The following is a 20,759-nucleotide window of genomic DNA, read 5'->3' on the forward strand; positions in this document are numbered from 1 at the left end:
CCCCCCCCTCTCTCTCTCTCTCTCTCTCTCTCTCTCCCCCCCCCTCTCTCTCTCTCTCTCTCTCTCCCTCTCTCTCTCTCTCTCTCTCCCTCCCCCCCCCCTCTCTCTCTCTCTCTCTCTCACTCTCTCTCCCTCTCTCTCTCTCTCTCTGTCTCTCCCCCCCCCCTCTCTCTCTCTCTCTCTCTCTCTCTCTCCCCCCCCCCCTCTCTCTCTCTCTCTCTCTCTCTCTCTCAGCACCAGTCCTCCTGTGGTGTGAAGTGAGAGTCAGCCATACGACCATGTGACGATCCACACGATGTCCCGTCAGAACCGCCCCTGTCTCTGTATGTGTGTGTGTGTGTGTGTGTGTGCACGTGTGTGTGTGTGTGTGCGTGTGTGTGTGTGTGTGTGCGTGTGCACGTGTGTGCGTGTGCGTGTGCACGTGTGGGCCTCCCCAGCTGTAACAGCATCTCCATATGGAAGGACTCTGCTTTGATTCCAGTGGAGCGGCTGTTGCTTGTGGGGGGGCACCCTAGTCACCACCGAGGCACCCTAGTCTCCGTGACGACCCCACCGAGGCACCGTAGGCCTAGTCGCTGTGACAACACCACTGGGACCGTCCCGTCTGTAGCCTCCAGAGTGTGATTTCCATATTCCACGTATGTTGTTGTTGTTATGATAAGACTTGTTGATCCCCTCACTATGTTGTTGTTGTTATGATAAGACTTATTGATCCCCTCACTACTTTTACGGACTCAGAGTTGTTTACACACACCTATGCAGCACTATACGCAACACACTTTCTGTAAATAATTGAATATTTTATTGTATCTTTACCTCATCATCCCTGGGGCGCATGGCCTGTCATGTCATTCCTCTGTGTTTGAGTTTGAGGGTGGGGGGGCGGGGGATTCGCTGGTTTTCCTCGTGGTGGTGGCCGGGGGCACCGAGACTGGGGGGGGGATGGGTGCGGCCCGCGGGGGTGGCATTCCTATCGCCGTGCGTGGCGGTGTGAGTGGCGCGCGGGCTGTTTGTGTTTTTCCTTCGGTCATGGCGTGTTTTATCGGGGGTGCGTCTGGGGTGGGGATGTGGTGGGGGTTGGTGTGTGGGGTGTTTTGGGGGGACTGGCTGTTCCGGGGGGGGGGGGGGGGGTCCACATGCCTTCGAGCGACACTGTACTTATTGTACTTAATTTATGCCATTGATTAAGTCTGCACGTTTACATTGCACTACTTTTATTGTCTTTTATACCTATTCTTATGTCTGCAATTTATTTATCATTTTTTTATTCTGTCAATCTGTGTGCTGATTTTATGCCTATGTTCATTTTATACTATATAGATAGTTATTAATATTTATTATTGTTATATTGTAGAAATGTGTGCATTGAAATGTCTGTAAAGTCTCGACGACATTGAATGTGTTTGATGTGTTGTCATTACTTTCCTTACCTCTGTGATGTGATGTCTGTCTCTTTTCTATTTTTGTATCTATTAATTGTTGTCCCCGTTACCCTTCAAGAGGCCCTTCCTCTCACCAGGCCGTCGTTGTCAATACGAATGTGTTCTTAATTGAGCTGCCTGGTTAAATAAAAAAAATATATATATATATATATTTTTTTTTTTCATTTGCTTTTAATTTAAATTTTCTGTTTAGTTTCAGTTAGTTTCCAGAGTGGGTTTGCTATAGTCTCATTTTTAGTTTTTATTGTTTACATTTGTTTTTATTAGTTTGAGTTTAGTTTATTATAATATGGGAGGTAATTGTTATAGGGGCAAGAGTTCAGGTACTGAGTGATACAAACTCACTCACAGTCATGCAGTCTCTATAATCTATAATCTAATCTCATTATTGCACCAATGACTCCTCCTGCTTGCTGTGTTGGAACATTTGACCAAATTGACAAAGAATAAAACTAAAGACATTTTCTGTATATATATATAAAAAAAATAAGTAGCTACACAACATAGTTGTGGCTCTTTTTTCTTCTTCTATAAAGTCTAGTTATTATTTTATTATTATTTCAGTAACTGTCAGATAGTGTTATTTAACGCCTAGTTTTAGTTTTTAGTTTAGTTTTAGTTCATTATAATAACTTGTTTGTTGAGTTTTCTTTCTCCTTTCATTTTAAAATGGTTTTTTCTCTTTCCTTTATGCAAAATAAAGTAAGAGCTATTCCTGTGATATAGTCTCCCATTGTTTGTTTATCGTGCTATTTTTTCATCCACAGACTCACAGACATGATTAACGTTAATAGGAAAATCACATTGCAGGGCACTATTGACTATTGAAATATTTGGATTTTATGTGTTATTTTTGTTCTTGATTTATTGTGATGTATGAAGAAGACATGTCCAGCCCATGGGGGCATTACCTTTTAATTTCGGGCTTTACAAATACATTTGATTTGATTTATGATTTGACTATGCGTGTATGTGTTTCTTTTTTTAAATTATTATTATTATGTTTTTGGTAGATTTTTATTGTTTTTACTACCGGGCAGTCCGGTAGAGAGAGAGAGAGAGAGAGAGAGAGAGAGAGAGAGGAAGAACGGGAGACAGAGCGGGGGGGGGGGAGACATTCGGCAATGGACGCCGGGTCCGGGAATCGAACCCGGGTCGGCCGCTTCACGACGCAGCGCGTTACATGGGTCGCCACTTGGGCGCCCGTGTGTGTGTTTCTGTGTTTGCATGTTATAGCTACACTTCGTTTACTGAAACTAAGAGTAAAACTTGATATGACAATAAATATCCAGCTGACTGAAAATAAAGATTGACGTGAGGGGAATTTGAATTAAACTGAAACTGGAGTCGCGTCCCCATCAAACCAAGCGCCTGTAAGTAATATTAAAGGAAATCAATATAACGTTTAAATAACGTCAGCCTTTGATCCTTGCCTCGTTAAGAAGGCTGTAGCTTGAGATGAACAGGTCAAACAGTGACGTCACCTTACAGCCTCTTAGTAGCTATTTATTTGTGTGCACAGCGGATAATACCAACACATTTCTGACAGACACGGAACGGACTCGCCTTTAACCCAAGAAGAACAAGAAGAAAAGATAAATCATACAAAAAGTCAAACTAAGTTTGAAAATTAAAACCTAAATCGAGTCAACTCAATTACTGAAAGTAAATTCAAATACATTTTTTTTTTGTATAATAGGAATAATTGCAACTATACCCCTGTGTCTGCGCGTGTTTCAAGTTTGTTTATTAGTTGTCATAGTAAAATACAGAATACTTTATCATGAAATGTTTTTTTCCCTGTATGAGCTCCTGGGAGTGTGCTGTAGATAAAAATAGATAAAAAGTATAAAATAGAACAAGTCAAAAGTACGTAAACAAAAAGTGTTCAGTCAATATACATATATACAATATACAATACAGATTAAAAAGAGTAACAGTAGGTACAAGGCAGAAATGGGATGAGGTACATCTTAGGGTAAGGTGCAATGAGGTATGAATTGTAGTGAAAATCTCTTTACCAATAAATATAAAGTGTGTTAAAGTGTCTAAAGTGAGTAAAGTGTGTGTGTGTTTGTGTGTTCCTGTGTGTGTTTTGGAGGGCCAAAAATAATGTAATGGAGGGAGGCGTCCTTCAGCCATTTACTTTTTATGGTAACACTGTGACCTCTCAGGATGAACAAAGGTAATTAAATAGACACATCTAATCTATAAAAATGCAGGATCCATGCTTTTACTGACACAATAACATCATCATAACCGGTCATAAATGCTTGCATTGTGTGGAGTGTGACCCATGCGTGTGAGTGACCCCGTAGAGGAAATCGAGCGAGGTTTATTAATCTCTTGTGGGAATCTGTGGGAAGCCCGGACCTTTATTGTGAAACGTTTACAACTCTTCCGGTAGCTGCGTGTCATCGCCCGTGTCATCCTCCTCCTTCTTTGGTCAATGGCATAAATCTGCAGAGCCGCAAGCCCAACGTCTGGGCGGGGCGTCGGGGCGCGTGATTTTGAAAACGTAGCCTATGTGTGCGAAGACGCTCTCTGATTGGCTAGCCGCGTACAGCGAAGACCCTCTCTGATTGGTTTAGCGCCGAAGGGTCTCTTCCGCCTAACCCTAACCCTAACCTTAACCCTAACTCTAAGCATAACCCTCTTCGAAAGAGGGCCAAAGCATAACCACTTTGAAGCAGAGAATATATATGTACAAAGTGGAAGAGGCACTAAACCAATCAGAGAGGGTCTTTGCTGTACGCGGCTAGCCAATCAGAGAGCGTCTTCGCACACATAGGCTACGGAAAATCACGCCGTCGGGGGCTTGTACTGTGTGTGTTGTTTCCTGTAAAACTCGGAAGTAGTCAGTTTGTGCTGTTTATTTTTACAGCAGTGAGGACTTGACAGCATTTGCATTTCTGTGTTCCGTGTTGCGGGTTAAGGTTAGGGTTAGGGTTAAGGTTAGGGTTAAAAATACACAGCATAAACTGACTACTTCCGGGTTTTACAGGAAACAACACAGGAGCTAACAGCAGCAGCTAAAGAGGCTAACAGGGGAGCTAACAGCAGCAGCTAAATAGGCTAACAGGGGAGCTAACAGCAGCAGCTAAAGAGGCTAACAGGGGAGCTAACAGCAGCAGCTAAAGTGGCTAACAGGGGAGCTAAAGAGGCTAACAGGGGAGCTAACAGCAGCAGCTAAAGAGGCTAACAGGGGAGCTAACAGCAGCAGCTAAAGAGGCTAACAGGGGAGCTAACAGCAGCAGCTAAAGAGGCTAACAGGGGAGCTAAAGAGGCTAACAGGGGAGCTAACAGCAGCAGCTAAAGAGGCTAACAGGGGAGCTAACAGCAGCAGCTAAAGAGGCTAACAGGGGAGCTAACAACAGCAGCTAAAGAGGCTAACAGGGGAGCTAACAGCAGCAGCTAAAGAGGCTAACAGGGGAGCTAACAGGGGAGCTAACAGCAGCAGCTAAAGAGGCTAACAGGGGAGCTAACAGCAGCAGCTAAAGAGGCTAACAGGGGAGCTAACAGCAGCAGCTAAAGAGGCTAACAGGGGAGCTAACAGCAGCAGCTAAAGAGGCTAACAGGGGAGCTAACAGCAGCAGCTAAAGAGGCTAACAGGGGGCGTGATTTTTTTCAGTAGCCTATGTTTGCGGAGACGCTCTCTGATTGGCCACTGACGTTTCTGGTCATGTGACATGTGCGCCAATCGTGTGACGCCTGTTTCACTTGATTGATTGGTTGATTGAAAACTTTATTAACAGATTGCAGAATGCGTACAATACAGTACAGCTCAATACACACAATTGTTAAGGGGATGCAGACCAGAGAAAGAATTTTGTCTTGTTTACATCAGGGTCCCCCATTTTCAATTCATCATGACATATATGACATACATGACATACAGATAGACAGTACTGCTACATCTATACATTTATCACCGGTTAAGCTTAGGCACTCTTTCGAAGTTGGTTAAGGTTAGAGTTTGTCTTAGAGCAGGGCGATAGAACACCAGCCCTGATTCCAAACTCTAACCTTAACCAACTTCGAAAGTGTCGCCTAAGCTTAACCAGTGATAAATGTATAGATGTAGCAGTACTGTCTATCTGTATTTCATGTATGTCCTTATGAATTGAAAATGGGGGACCCTGATGTAAACAAGACGAAAGTCTTTCTCTGGTCTGCATCCCCTTAACAATTGTGTGTATTGAGCTGTACTGTATTGTACCCATTCTGCAATCTGTTAATAAAGTTTTCAATCAATCAATCAATCAATCAATCAATCAAGTGATAGAAACAGCGTCTCCGCAAACATAGGCTACGGAAAGAAATCACGCTAACAGCAGCAGCTAAAGAGGCTAACAGGGGAGCTAACAGCAGCAGCTGAAGAGGCTAACAGTGGAGCTAACAGCAGCAGCTAAAGAGGCTAACAGGGGAGCTAACAGCAGCAGCTAAAGAGGCTAACAGGGGGGCTAACAGCAGCAGCTAAAGAGGCTAACAGTGGAGCTAACAGCAGCAGCTAAAGAGGCTAACGGGGGAGCTAACAGCAGCAGCTAAAGAGGCTAACAGGGAGCTAACAGCAGCAGCTAAAGAGGCTAACAGGGGAGCTAACAGCAGCAGCTAAAGAGGCTAACAGTGGAGCTAACAGCAGCAGCTAAAGAGGCTAACAGGGGAGCTAACAGCAGCAGCTGAAGAGGCTAACGGGGGAGCTAACAGCAGCAGCGAAAGAGGCTAACGGGGGAGCTAACAGCAGCAGCTAAAGAGGCTAACAGGGGAGCTAACAGCAGCAGCTAAAGAGGCTAACGGGGGAGCTAACAGCAGCAGCGAAAGAGGCTAACGGGGGAGCTAACAGCAGCAGCTAAAGAGGCTAACAGGGAGCTAACAGCAGCAGCTAAAGAGGCTAACAGGGGAGCTAACAGCAGAGGCTAACAGCAGCAGCTAAAGAGGCTAACAGGGGAGCTAACAGCAGCAGCTGAAGAGGCTAACAGGGAGCTAACAGCAGCAGCTAAAGAGGAGGGTGGGGAGGGAGGGACAACACTACACTTCCAAGACCTCGCCCAACAAACTGCACTCACACACACACGACACGCAGCCAGACCCCGGTTAGGAGTTTCATTCAACGGGACACCGGCTGACAGACAGACGACACTACTCCCGTGTCGAGTCGACGTCAAAAAAAACAAAACCCAAAACAAACACCACCATGTTCCGCAAGAACGGCAAGAAGGACCCGGAGCTGTTCCAGAACGTGTCGGAGGGTCTGCGGCGGCTCTACCGCACCAAGCTGTTCCCGCTGGAGGACACGTACCGCTTCCACGACTTCCACAGCCCGGCCCTGGAGGACGCCGACTTCGACAACAAGCCCATGGTGCTGCTGGTGGGCCAGTACTCCACGGGCAAGACCACGTTCATCCGCCACCTGATCGAGCAGGACTTCCCCGGCATGCGCATCGGCCCGGAGCCCACCACGGACTCGTTCATCGCGGTGATGCACGGCGACCAGGACGGCGTGATCCCCGGCAACGCGCTGGTGGTGGACCCCAAGAAGCCCTTCAGGAAGCTCAACGCGTTCGGCAACGCGTTCCTCAACAGGTACCGATGATCATGACCCCGAGCCTAACCCTGACCCTGACCTGGTGGATGGATGGATTGATTGAACATGTTATTAACAGATTGCAGAATGGGTACAATACAGTACAGCTCAATACACACAAGGGGGTGCAGACCAGAGAAAGACTTTCGTCTTGTTTACATCAGGGTCCCCCATTTTCAATTCACATGACATACAGATAGACAGTACTGCTACATCTATACATTTATGACATATCAGATTTACAAATACAGTACTGTTCGTGATACGAAAAGAGTCTAAAAAAGAGAGTATATACACATTTGACGTAGAAACTGTACATTTGAGGTGGGGGGGGGGGGGGCTGTACAACTGTACAAGCAAAACTGTACATTGGAATATCGACGAAACCATTCTTTAACTGAGGCTTTTATCCATTCTGCAATCTGTTAATAAAGTTTTCAATCAATCAATTCAATCAAAGCATAGTAGGTAGTATAGGCAAGGTAGATTCCTTAGTAGGAGAGTGCATACTAGTGAAATAGTATGTGTGTGAGTGTGTATATATATATGTGTGTGTGTGTGTGTGTCTTTACCTCAGTATGAGAGAAGAAGTCTCCTGGCAGTCTCTCCAGGAACGAGGCCTGGGACACTTCTTCTGAATAGACATGATGACCTGAGAGACATACAACACAAGGACCTTCATTTACATTTAGTCATTTAGCTGACGCTTTTATCCAAAACGACTTACAAGTTCTGTACGACAAGTCATCAGGAAGGGCACAACTCTATCAGCTGAGTAACAATGTTCATCAAAGTGTTGAGTGCTACAGTGTAGGTTAGTTTATTAGGACAAGTGCATGACAGTAAGGTTAGTTAGGGTTAGACAGTAAGGTTAGTTAGGGTTAGTAACTCTCCCCTCCCGTGGTTCCCACGCCCCGGGTTAGAGACGACATGAAGGAGAGCTTTATTACACCGGAGAGAGAGACCTGAGCACCAGCTGTTTGTTATGTGACGAGTCACGTCTGTCCTGTTGCTAAATGTAGTACAGTTGGGACCATAGGACCCATTATATCCACGCAGCGCTCACGCTGTTGAGGAACGGGGCTTTCAAATGCATAGAATAATAATATGATATGGTTATGGTCCTGGAGGTAACTGGTAGATATGGTTATGGTGGAGGTAGCTGACTAGCTGGTATGGTTATGGGGGTAGCTGACTAGCTGGTAGATATGGTTATGGTGGAGGTAGCTGACTAGCTGGTAGATATGGTTATGGTGGAGGTAGCTGACTAGCTGGTAGATATGGTTATGGTGGAGGTAGCTGACTAGCTGGTAGATATGGTTATGGTGGAGGTAGCTGACTAGCTGGTAGATATGGTTATGGAGGAGGTAGCTGACTAGCTGGTAGATACGGTTATGGTGGAGGTAGCTGACTAGCTGGTAGATATGGTTATGGTGGAGGTAGCTGACTAGCTGGTAGATATGGTTATGGTGGAGGTAGCTGACTAGCTGGTAGATATGGTTATGGTGGAGGTAGCTGACTAGCTGGTATGGTTATGGGGGTAGCTGACTAGCTGGTAGATACGGTTATGGTGGAGGTAGCTGACTAGCTGGTAGATACGGTTATGGTGGAGGTAGCTGACTAGCTGGTAGATATGGTTATGGTGGAGGTAGCTGACTAGCTGGTAGATATGGTTATGGAGGTAGCTGGTAGATATGGTTATGGAGGTAGCTGACTAGCTGGTATACGGTTATGGTGGAGGTAGCTGGTAGATATGGTTATGGTGGAGGTAGCTGACTAGCTGGTAGATATGGTTATGGTGGAGGTAGCTGACTAGCTGGTAGATATGGTTATGGTGGAGGTAGCTGACTAGTTGGTAGATATGGTTATGGAGGTAGCTGGTAGATATGGTTATGGAGGTAGCTGACTAGCTGGTATACGGTTATGGTGGAGGTAGCTGGTAGATATGGTTATGGTGGAGGTAGCTGACTAGCTGGTAGATATGGTTATGGTGGAGGTAGCTGACTAGCTGGTAGATACGGTTATGGTGGAGGTAGCTGACTAGCTGGTAGATATGTTATGGAGGTAGCTGACTAGCTGGTAGATATGTTATGGAGGTAGCTGACTAGCTGGTAGATACGGTTATGGTGGAGGTAGCTGACTAGCTGGTAGATATGTTATGGAGGTAGCTGATACATATGGCTATGTAGGTAAATGGTAGATATGGTTATGGTGGAGGTAGCTGACTAGCTGGTAGATATGGTTATGGAGGTAAGTAACTGGTAGATATGGTTATGGAGGTAGGGTAGCTGGTAGATATGGTTATGGAGGTAACTGGTAGATATGGTTATGGAGGTAGGGTAGCTGGTAGATAGTTTACACAAGGTTGTACATTCCAGTGTCGGAACAAGTGTAGTAATGTAGTAACACCGTTCCCACAAGTTCTTACGAGGAAGCAAAACTAGTTGACACTGTGTTGTGCAATTTTCCTAGCTGTCTTTTTTGTATTTATCTTTGCCAAGTGGGTCGTTTGTTGTTTCACCCACAGCACCGTTTCATCATCTTACAGGAATGTTTGGGTGTCGATCGGTAGGTGGGGGGGGGGGGGGGGGGGAGAGTCTAGCTAGACTAGAGGATCGGTATGAGCTGTGCTGCTCTCCAACACAACGCCTCGGAGGAGGAGGCTTCCCCCTGTTGCTCACAGACTTGGCACGCCAGGTCGAGACAAGCCCCCCCCCTCCTCTCCCCTCCTCCCTGATTCATACGACATTCCTATACTCTCTCTCTCTCTACCCCGAGAACCTGGCTGAGTCATGTGACCCGAGGCAGAATGATTTGCCCTGATGTCAGAGGAGCGCAGGACTAGTTGTGATTGTGTGTTGCCTGGTAACAGTAATGAACCACCCCCCCCCCCCCCTTCCCCCCCTCAATGCTAATGTGTGGTTTGGTTTCACTGCCCCCAGCAGTACTAGTGTTCAGTCTGTCGCCACATCAGAGGCAGTTGGCCGCCGCGCCTAGCTCCCGTCGTCCAGATGCGCCCTCAGAGCAAAGGGCCTTACGTTACGACATCTTATCTTTTAAAAAACGCTGAGAGGTTTCACCGAGCTTCCTTTTTGTGGTATAGTTGTGACTGGTCTTGTGACATACATTGCTTCCGTTTGTGGGCGAAGTTACAGTGTCGTTCCACCCGTCAAGTGTTCCACCGCTGGGGGTCATTTGACAGAGCATCCGTCCAGATCAGCCGGAGCGCTCCCTCCCTCTCTCTCTCCCTCTCTCTCTCTCTCCCTCTCTCTCCCTCTCCCTCTCCTGTCCTTATGACCTTAGAGGCGCTCCTTGCTGCTCCCACGGGCCCCCGAGCCCTTCCAGAACGTTCTCTCCGTACACACGACGTGACTCACTCAAGGTTACTTAAAACAAGTTGTTTTGGTGTTGTCCACTGTCCACACACGCCGTGATGACATTGGAATCGGATACGTATTGTACACACACACACACACACACACGCACACACACTAATAAAACCCCCTTTCCGTAACCTCAAGGTATCAAGAAGATAGATACCAGTTTCCTCTGTGTGCGTTCAGTAGAGAAAGCTATCTGGCTGCATGTGTTAGCCTAGCTTAGCACAAATGAATGGAAGCGGACATGAGAGCCGAGTGTTGGGCTCCCAGTGAGAAAGCTGAAGAGTTGTTAAGTTAGTTTTTGGTGTTTCTAGAGTAACGGAAGAGAGAAGGAGTTTTGTACTAAAGTATCTCCGCTGACGTTGAGGAGATCTTCACCCTGGCTGCTCACTGTTGTTGTGATTGTGTGTCGGTATGGAGGAATAAATAAATACCCACAACAAAGTTATTATAATGGCGGCTCTCCCTTTGTCTTTCTGGAAGCTCAGTATATTAAAGAGGAAGTTTAAAAAGATGGTGTTCGCAAAGTATACCAGGGAGGAAGTCCAACTTATTGTATGCGAACGATCTGAGGGGAAGGGTGACATGAGAGTGGAGTATAGTTTAGACTTCCCACCACAGTCAGGAGAACAGCCGAAACACCACCAATCTTTCACGGTCGCCTATATATATATATATATATATAAAAAAAAATCTCTATCTGAAATTAAATAGAAAAACGGGGGAGAAAAAACGACTAAGTTCAAGTTTCTTTAATAGTTGTCATACAGAAGTACAGAATACTTTTATACAAAATGCTTCTTTCTGTTACGCTCCAGAGACTGTGCTAGGCAAAAGATACGTATGAATAAAATAGTATAGCATGTAAAAAATAGAAGTCTGACACGTACGTAGACAGACACAGTGTTCAGTACATATGTACAATGTTCGATGCAGTATGGTAACTGAGTTACCATACAATATACTAGGGGTGGACGGTATGGTCTAAAATGTATATCACGGTATAATCTGAAGCATAGACGGTAACGGTATATATCACGGTATCATCGTTTTTGATAATTTTTTTTTTTTAATTTTATAATCTTTTTTTTTTTTTTTTATAAAATATATATATTATATAATTAGACTTGTACTTGTATTATCTGCGAGACATCGCCACCACGCAACAAGCTCCACTGTCTGTGTGTACTCTAGTAGCCTCCAGCTACGGCCAGGATTCTCCAGAGCTGCATCTGGACCTATACTCGAGTAGCCTCGAGCAGAGCTACGGCCAGGATTCTCCGGCGCTGCACCTGGACCCTATTGGCATAACGTTACTTGACTGTGCTCAGCAAGCCCTCAGCTTGAATACGCATCGAATCAGTGTTATAAGACATTGATATCAGGAGCTATCTGTAGCTACTGCTAGCCGGATATATAACGTTAATACAACGCCTCAGTGAATTATTTAGTTCAATGGGACATTTCGTTTTGAACGGTGAACTAACTTGCGTTAACGTGAGCTAACGGCTAACGGAGCTATCATACACGTCTACTCTCTACTAGACTTGATGGAGCGTTTGTTGATGTCAGGAGCTATCGGTAGCTGGCCGACTAGATACCGTTCGGTTAGACAATGCCTCATCATGTATTAAACTAAAAGTGAATAGTTGACTGGGTCATTTTGTAACGGTAGCTAAGCTAACGTTAGCTCAGGGAGACGTCCCGTCCCACTAGACTACTAGTAGACCCGTGTTTACATGCGTGCGGGAGGGGCTGGCACTGCGCGAAGCCTCCTAAATAACTTTTTCCAGTTCGCACATATCTATTATCTATGACTAATTCTATCTATTTTTAGGGGCAAATGCGAGTGAAATAGTCGCGCTGTGGTTACATGACGTCATTGCTATTTTAGAGCTGCACTACCGGTTACACGGTATAGGCAAAATCCATACCGTAGAGCAAATTCATACCGTTTATACCGTATACCGTTTATACCGTCCACCCCTACAATATACTATGCAGTATACTAATATACAAATAAATATAGTGCAAAGCAGAAATGGGATGAGGTACAATTTCTCCTAACCTTCGTACCGTCTTCTACTATCATGCACTTTGCCACTAAATAATCGACCATGCCCACCTATATTACTACCTACTATACTAATATGTCTTTACTACTACAACACTGCAGCACCCAAGGCTTCTATAACAGACAGTAAGACCCTTCACTCACTCACTCTGTGGCTCTGAGTCTGATCCCAGTAAAGGTCCAGATTACCAGCTGGATTAAGGCGTCACAGCAGCGGGGTGGCCTTTCCAGAGATAGATCTGCTGGGAGAGGCGCTAGCCAGCTGGCGCAGTGTGGCACTGCTGCACGCCACCGTCAGATACGGCACTTCTGATGTTCACCAGAACATGAGGAGAACATGAGGTTGGGGAGAGCGGGAGGGTTAGGAGAACATGAGGTTGTCTTAAGTGCATCACTTTGGGAACTCTGTTTGTGGAGGGTCTGTCTGATAAGTGTTGTGGGCCCGTCACTAATAAATGTTATGGGGAAAGGAAACACCATTCAACCCAGTAGACTTCTCACACGGATGACGTGATTATTACATGTTAACTTAACAGCACTTCTTGTGTTGCAAAACAAACACTCGTTGTGTACAACCAGACTATATACATCCAACACGCTCTCACCAGAACAGTGTGGTTATTAGGGTTATGGTTAGTTTAAGGTAACAGTGTGGTTACGGGTTAAGGTTTAGGTCCAGCATTGATCTGTCAACTCTAGCTGATGATCAGGATGTTTTTGAGCCCCGCCTCTCCTGCTGCCGTGGTGAGGGGGGGGGGGGGGGGGGGGGGGAGGGGGGGTTCGACTACATGGCCCAGAATTCAACTCACCCGTTAGTCCATTATAGGCCCTTGAAGGAAGCAGATAACATGCTGTGTAAATAGAGGAAATTGGCCATTGTAGTGTTGCTTGTCACTCACGTGGCAGCCTGGCACTTGTGGTTTCTCCGGTTGTGGATCCCTCAGGGCCCAGGGTCTTCAAACAACAGAGTGCTGAGTACAAGCAGCGCAGAGACATTTCAAAGGTACTCACAGTTGCACGAGGGTCTTGGACAGAGAACGGCAATGGGTTGAAACAGGGACCGAAATTAGAGAGCGCCACCCGCCATTTGCGCTCAGTTTTTACGTTTGGCGCCTCCCACTGAGACGTCTGAGCGCCGTGTGACGGGCTATCAAATAGTCATGTGAAAACCGAAAATCATGATCCAATTCTTTAGTGGAGTTCTCACTCGCTGTCTCAGCACAGACATGCAGCGCACCGCGCACTGCTGCTAGCCCCTCCCCACCTGTTTCTGTTTCTGTAACCATGTAACGTTAGTTAGCACTGCTGCTGCTGCTAATGCCTGCATGTAAACAGAGGCTATTGCCTCACCGTGACGTTAGTCTAGTCAGTGTGGGACCTTCGTGAGATAACGTTAGCTACCGTTACAAAATGACCCAGTCAACTATTCACTTAGTTTAATACACGAGGCATTGTGTAACGTTATCCAGCCGGCTAGCTACGGATAGCTCCCGACATCAACAAATCCTCCAGCAATAGTCCAGTGCATAACACCTCCGTTGGCTAGGTAACTAGTCACTACGAAATGTCGCAGTAAACTAAATAGTTCACTGAGGCGTTGTCCCAACGCCATCCAGCAGTAGCTACAGATAGCTCTTGGCATCAATGTCCTAAAACAACAACATGCGTATTCGAGTCCCTGGTTTACATCGCATGAGTGAGGGCTGCTGACTAGGGTCCAGGTGCAGCGCCGGAGAATTCTTTTGCATGCTGAATGTAGCGTTTAGGGTCCAGCTGCACCCCCGGAGAATCCTTGCTGGAGCTGGAGGCTACTCGAGTATACACACAGACAGTGGAGCTGTTTACAGACAGCGAGGTGGCGATGTCTCGCAGATAACACAATCACAAGTATGATTATATAATATATATATTTTATTAAAAAAAATCTATATAAAATAATAATAAAAAAAAAATGTATCAAAGAAAAGTTGGCGGGTAAGAAATATGCTTGGCGGGTAGATTCTTCCCATCTACCCGCCACTGGCCGGTGAGTCAAAAAGTTAATTTCGCTCCCTGGGTTGAAAGCTCGGCGTTGCTAATAAACATTTTAAACAATTTTTATAAACATGTAAAACGGCGAAGAACGTGTGGCTGCTCTCCCCCGAAAGCCGCAATGAGGAGTAGGGTATATCTGCAGAGCCGCACTGCCGTCTCGGTGACGTTTATAAAAAAAAATATTTAAAATGTTTATTAGCAACGCCGAGCTTTCAAACCATTGCCGTTCTCTGTCCAAGATCCTCGTGCAACTGTGAGTACCTTTGACATCTCTCTGCGATACTTGTACAACGAGCGTTTCGCGTCGGACCAGTTCTTCAGAGTTAAAATAGGGTGGTTTCTAGGGATGCCCCGATCGATCGGCCAGCGATCGGTATCGGCTGATATTCAGTATAAATATGAGATCGGTGATCAATGGTGATGTTTTTTTTTTCGCTGATCGTCAAAACCGATCGAAAAACATGATCCAATTCTTAGCGGAGATCTCGCTGCTGACTTCTCTCTCAGACACACAGCTGCCTGCAGCGTACGGCCCCTCCTCCTCCCCAGCCCCTCCCGCACTCGTGTAAACAAGAGGCTCCTATGCCTCGCAGTCTGCTATAGTCTGGTGCATGCGACGTGAGCTAACGTTGGCTACCTACCGAGCTAACATTACTGTTTAAACTAAATGACCCAGTGACTACATGAGGCATTGTCTAACGTTATCTAGCTGGCTAGCTACTGATAGCTGCTGATATCATCAACAAATGCTCCAGCAATAGTTGAGTGCATGATAAGTTACCTCCGTTGACTCGGTAGCTCACGTTAGCTCACGTTAGCTCTAAACTAAATAGTTCACTGAGGCGTTGTCTTAACGTTATCTAGCCGGCTAGCAGTAGCTACAGATAGCTCCTGATATCAATGTCTTATAACATTGATTCGATGCGTATTCGAGCTGAGGGCATGCTGAATGTGATTTATACCAATAGGGTCCAGCTGCAGCGCCGGAGAATCCTGGCCGTAGCTGGAGGCTACTCGAGTACACACAGACAGTGGAGCTGTTTGCAGATAGCGAGCATTTTGACTTGTTGCGTGGTGGCGATGTCTCGCAGATAATGCAACTACAAGTATGATTATATAATATATTTTTTTTTATTAAAAAAAATTAAAAAATAATATATATATTTTTTTATACCAAAAACGATCGGTATCGGATCGGTATCGGCCGATATGGCTCAAGACGATCGGTGATCGGTATCGGTGGCAAAACACGTGATCGGGGCATCCCTAGTGGTTTCCTATGGGGGAGCAAGCGACTGTGGATTCACTCGGCCAAACCTTGTTGGCGTGCGTCACAGTCACGACAGGGGCTAGGGAACGCCCCCTGACCTACGCCTCGACTCGGAAGCAAAGCGAGGGTCCGGTGATGTCATACGCTATGAAAGAGGTCCACCTTTTGCAACTCAGGACTATCATCATCATCATCATCATCATCGTCATCATCATCATCACATAACACGATGTGGGACATGAACACTAGACACCAGCCTGGCGCTGGTATATTTAGGCTGTGGGGGGGGGGGGTCTGTCAACGGTTCCAGCTGAGCTCACGTTAGAGGTTTGTTGTGACTGAGAATACATTTGCCTGGTAAAACGATGTAAGATAAGGTGGTAAAGGTGGGAATCCCAACCCGAGTTAACCCTTTACTATCACACTACCGACGGTTACCTTCTGTAGTGTGTCAGTGAAAGGGTTAACCTTATGTATTGTCGCAGTGAACGGGTTAACCGTTTTGGTAGTGTGGCAGTGAAAGGGTTAATATAACTACTAGTACCAATACTGTAGCATGTAGCATGTAGCATGGCTGGAATATGAATCAAAGAGTTAGTGCAATATCCAAATCAATATGGCCTAAAGTTAGTGCAATATCCAAATCAATATGGCCTAAAGTTAGTGCAATATCCAAATCAATATGGGCTAAAGTTAGTGCGATATCCAAATCAATATGGCCTAAAGTTAGTGCAATATCCAAATCACTATGGCCTAAAGTTAGTGCGATATCCAAATCAATATGGCCTAAAGTTAGTGCAATATCCAAATCAATATGGCCTAAAGTTAGAGCAATATCCAAATCAATATGGCCTAAAGTTAGTGCAATATCCAAATCACTATGGTCTAAAGCTAGTGCAATATCCAAATCAATATGGCCTAAAGTTAGTGCAATATCCAAATCACTATGGTCTAAAGTTAGTGCCATTGTACCTAGCCAGCTAACGTTAGCTTCTTCGCTAGCCTGTCGCGGCGTGCACCTCTTGGAGGAGAGCTCTCGGGGGTCGGAATCCGAGTCCCGGACAGATTATCACGACTCGTGACCTGACTAGGGCTGGGCGATATGGCGAAAAATCTTATCACGATATGATAATGTTATCATATCACTCGATATAGATAATTATCGATATTGTTATCAGTATTACATTTTACATTTTTTTAAATTTTATTTACAGATGTATGTTTATTTTGCAGCAATTCTTTGTTGTTGCCGCCATCTTTAGTGTTACACCCAGCCCCACCACTAGGTGACACCCAGCCCCACCACTAGGCCACACCCAGCCCCACCACTAGGTGATACCCAGCCCCACCACTAGGTGATACCCAGCCCCACCACTAGGTGACACCCAGCCCCACCACTAGGTGATACCCAGCCCCACCACTAGGTGATACCCAGCCCCACCACTAGGTGACACCCAGCCCCACCACTAGGTGATACCCAGCCCCACCACTAGGCCACACCCAGCCCCACCACTAGGAGACACCCAGCCCCACCACTAGGAGACACCCAGCCCCACCACTAGGTGACACCCAGCCCCACCACTAGGAGACACCCAGCCCCACCACTAGGCCACACCCAGCCCCACCACTAGGCCACACCCAGCCCCACCACTAGGCCACACCCAGCCCCACCACTAGGAGACACCCAGCCCCACCACTAGGTGACACCCAGCCCCACCACTAGGTGACACCCAGCCCCACCACTAGGCCACACCCAGCCCCACCACTAGGCCACACCCAGCCCCACCACTAGGTGACACCCAGCCCCACCACTAGGTGATACCCAGCCCCACCACTAGGCCACACCCAGCCCCACCACTAGGTGATACCCAGCCCCACCACTAGGTGACACCCAGCCCCACCACTAGGTGACACCCAGCCCCACCACTAGGTGACACCCAGCCCCACCACTAGGAGACACCCAGCCCCACCACTAGGCCACACCCAGCCCCACCACTAGGTGATACCCAGCCCCACCACTAGGTGATACCCAGCCCCACCACTAGGCCACACCCAGCCCCACCACTAGGTGATACCCAGCCCCACCACTAGGTGATACCCAGCCCCACCACTAGGCCACACCCAGCCCCACCACTAGGTGATACCCAGCCCCACCACTAGGTGATACCCAGCCCCACCACTAGGTGATACCCAGCCCCACCACTAGGTGATACCCAGCCCCACCACTAGGTGACACCCAGCCCCACCACTAGGTGACACCCAGCCCCACCACTAGGTGATACCCAGCCCCACCACTAGGTGATACCCAGCCCCACCACTAGGTGATACCCAGCCCCACCACTAGGCGACACCCAGCCCTGGTCGCAGGGTGGAGGTTGATCATGAAGTCTTGTTTCCTTCCAGCTCCGTCCTCAGTTCCTCGGCTGACCCCACGGCGCCTGCAGCACAAGGAGTTGGCTAACGTTGCTTTTCCGCCAACCGGTGGTTGTTTTCCGCCCTCCTCCCTGGAGCGGTGCTGGTGTCTGTCTGTCACTGAGGTGCTTGGAGCGGTGCTGGTGTCTGTCACCGAGGTGCTTGGCGAGGTTTTAAGTGTTTCCTCTCTTGCAGGGACACTGTTTATTGGCACCTTTTGCATCCAGGCTTCTTCGTGTCAATGGGTTCACCGTCGGCAAAGTAGTCCCGCGGTGGTTTTCAGCCGCTCCTTTTGTACTGGGCGTGGTGGACGACGTGTTATTTATATCTGAAGTATTCAACATTGGACATTCTAATAATACTGACCCCTTTTAACCTCTTAAACATTAGGGCGGGCAAGAAACGGGGCTGTTTGTAGTTTCTGACGACTGCGTACCTTTTTTTTTGTGTGCAAAGCTTAACTTTATACTTTATACTTATAATGTAATGTAGCACACACATGAGTCTGGTCTCCTTTGAAAGGTGACATTCTTAAGTTGCTAACGCAATAAAGAGAAATCACTTTGAGCGCTAATGAAATAGAGTAACATAGGTTTGAACACACTGAAGTAAAAGTTGTGTTTTACTCACATTTCTGTTTAGTGGTTGTTGCGAGATGCCTGTTTTTAAGTTCCAGCTGAGAGGTAGGAGCTGGAAAACACAGCGGATCCAGAGCCTGAAGTCTCACGTAGTACAGGTCCGACATTTATAAAAATCCCCACGGAAAATGAGTGTTTGAGAAAGGTTTTTGTAACGTGTGTACCGGTAAAAATACAGCGTGATTATCCCAAAATGGCCGCCCACTTCCATTCATTCTGACGCTTGAGTCGGGGGAAAAAGGACTTCTTCGTCGACTTCCCCCACGCTATCCCTTCCACCTGGGATCTCTGTCGGAGCGGACGCTCCTCGGCTACAACGGTGATCGTTCAGTTCAGAACCGGACGTGGCCACTTGACGGAGCGGCCGGTCGAACGACGCTCGCCGGATAATATCGTCTTGTAACTCGAGACCCGAAGCACGCAATTATTGGTTGAGTGTGGTGGCGATCGAAAGGCGGCAAATTCAACTTTCGAACGTTGTATTGGATGATGGGCGAAAAATGCAGCCCGGAGCCGGTAGACGAGCGCAAAGTGAGGTCAACGAGTATGGGAAAAAAGTACCTAGGTTTTGGTATAACGTGTATATACTGATAGTTATGATAGCATCGGCTCGTACCGGCCTACTGGGAGATTAATCGAATTTAGTTTAAAATTTTGGCTTCCCACGATCATGAAAACAAGATCATCGAGATAAGCCCCCCCCCTCCCCCACCAAGCCCCAATAGCGCTTGTGTTGAGTGGGAGGAGCCACGGCTATGGATGGATACCGCATCCGGTACTTTTAAGGGTATCGACCGAATCACTTCGGTACTAACCGAGTACCGATTCACGTGAGATCCGCAGGTGCCACATTTCGGTAAAAAATAAACACGAAACCTATGAAGCGTGCCGCATGTTCACGTCAACGTTCACGCGCACAACACACTCTTACCTAGGATTTGACTTGATTCAACAACAAAGCAGTCGGGGGCGATGGCAAGCAGAGAACGGTCACAAGTGTGGTTACACTTTTACAAAGCTAGATGCAGATGACGCTCACTGCAATATTATATATATATCAACAGATTGTTCTAAATTATTTTAAGTTTTGAATTTTCTTTTTTTACAACTGAGGTAGGTAGATACAAAATGTTTTACTAAAATACAGAACAAAGGTACCGCTGGGTACCGGTATCGATTCATATGTGAACGGTGCCCAACCCTAGCCACACGGCGCATTTCTCCAGTTATTTTCAAAGGTCTTCGGTAACTCCGGTGAAGCGTGGGTCTAGAAGGCGGCATTTGGTCGACAAGAAAGGTCAAAGGTTAAACGAACCTCCACGTTGCCCACGTGATGTTCTCAAATCAATGAGTAGTCATGTTGTTTACTAATCGTGATTTCAATATCAAGCAAGATAATCGTGACTATAATCTTTTACCATATAATCGAGCGGCGGCCCTAACATGAAGCTTTTTTTTGTGTGAGAAGAACGGAACCATTACGCAGAAATCCTGTTATGGAACAAAGCGGTTAACTGGCCCTTTTCCATTTTCCTCTTCAGAAAACAACCGTGTTTAGATTGGCCTCCCGGCTCCATGGACGGCTGTGTCTCTTCTTACTCATAGAAGCAGGACAAGGGTCAGTTTGATAACGGTGCCGCTCCGCTCTGCCCTCCCTCCCTCCCTCCCTCCCTCCCTCCCTCCCCCTCTCTCTCTCTCTACGAGGAGCTCACATGTCCCGACATGGCCGGGGTTAAATGATGTGTCTAGGATTCTGCTTCATCTAACCATAGTCTACACACACACACACCGTAGATTACTGTTTAACGTCGAGGCTTAGATAAGCCTGTCACGTCTCGTAAGCAGTTATTTATGAGGAGGGTAAACACAGACCTCCGTTGTTAAGGGGTTTCTCCGTCAACAATGCCCTCTTTCGGACCAGAATG

The 20,759-nt window shown here is 46.8% G+C and overlaps 1 protein-coding gene across 1 annotated transcript in view; it reads left to right on the forward strand.

Moving 5' to 3' along the window:
• The first annotated feature begins 6,490 nt into the window (after positions 1 to 6,490).
• The window catches only part of ehd1a (EH-domain containing 1a), a 68,659-nt gene continuing 54,390 nt past the window's right edge, over positions 6,491 to 20,759 (forward strand). The window contains exon 1 of the mRNA XM_084331344.1: positions 6,491 to 7,025. Coding sequence (XP_084187470.1) covers positions 6,637 to 7,025 — 389 coding nt within the window. The 5' untranslated portion in view covers positions 6,491 to 6,636. The remainder of the gene's footprint in view (positions 7,026 to 20,759) is intronic.

This window comes from Notolepis coatsorum, assembly GCF_963971535.1.
Source record: "Notolepis coatsorum genome assembly, chromosome: 16".
In the NCBI taxonomy this organism is placed as follows: Eukaryota; Metazoa; Chordata; class Actinopteri; order Aulopiformes; family Paralepididae; genus Notolepis; species Notolepis coatsorum.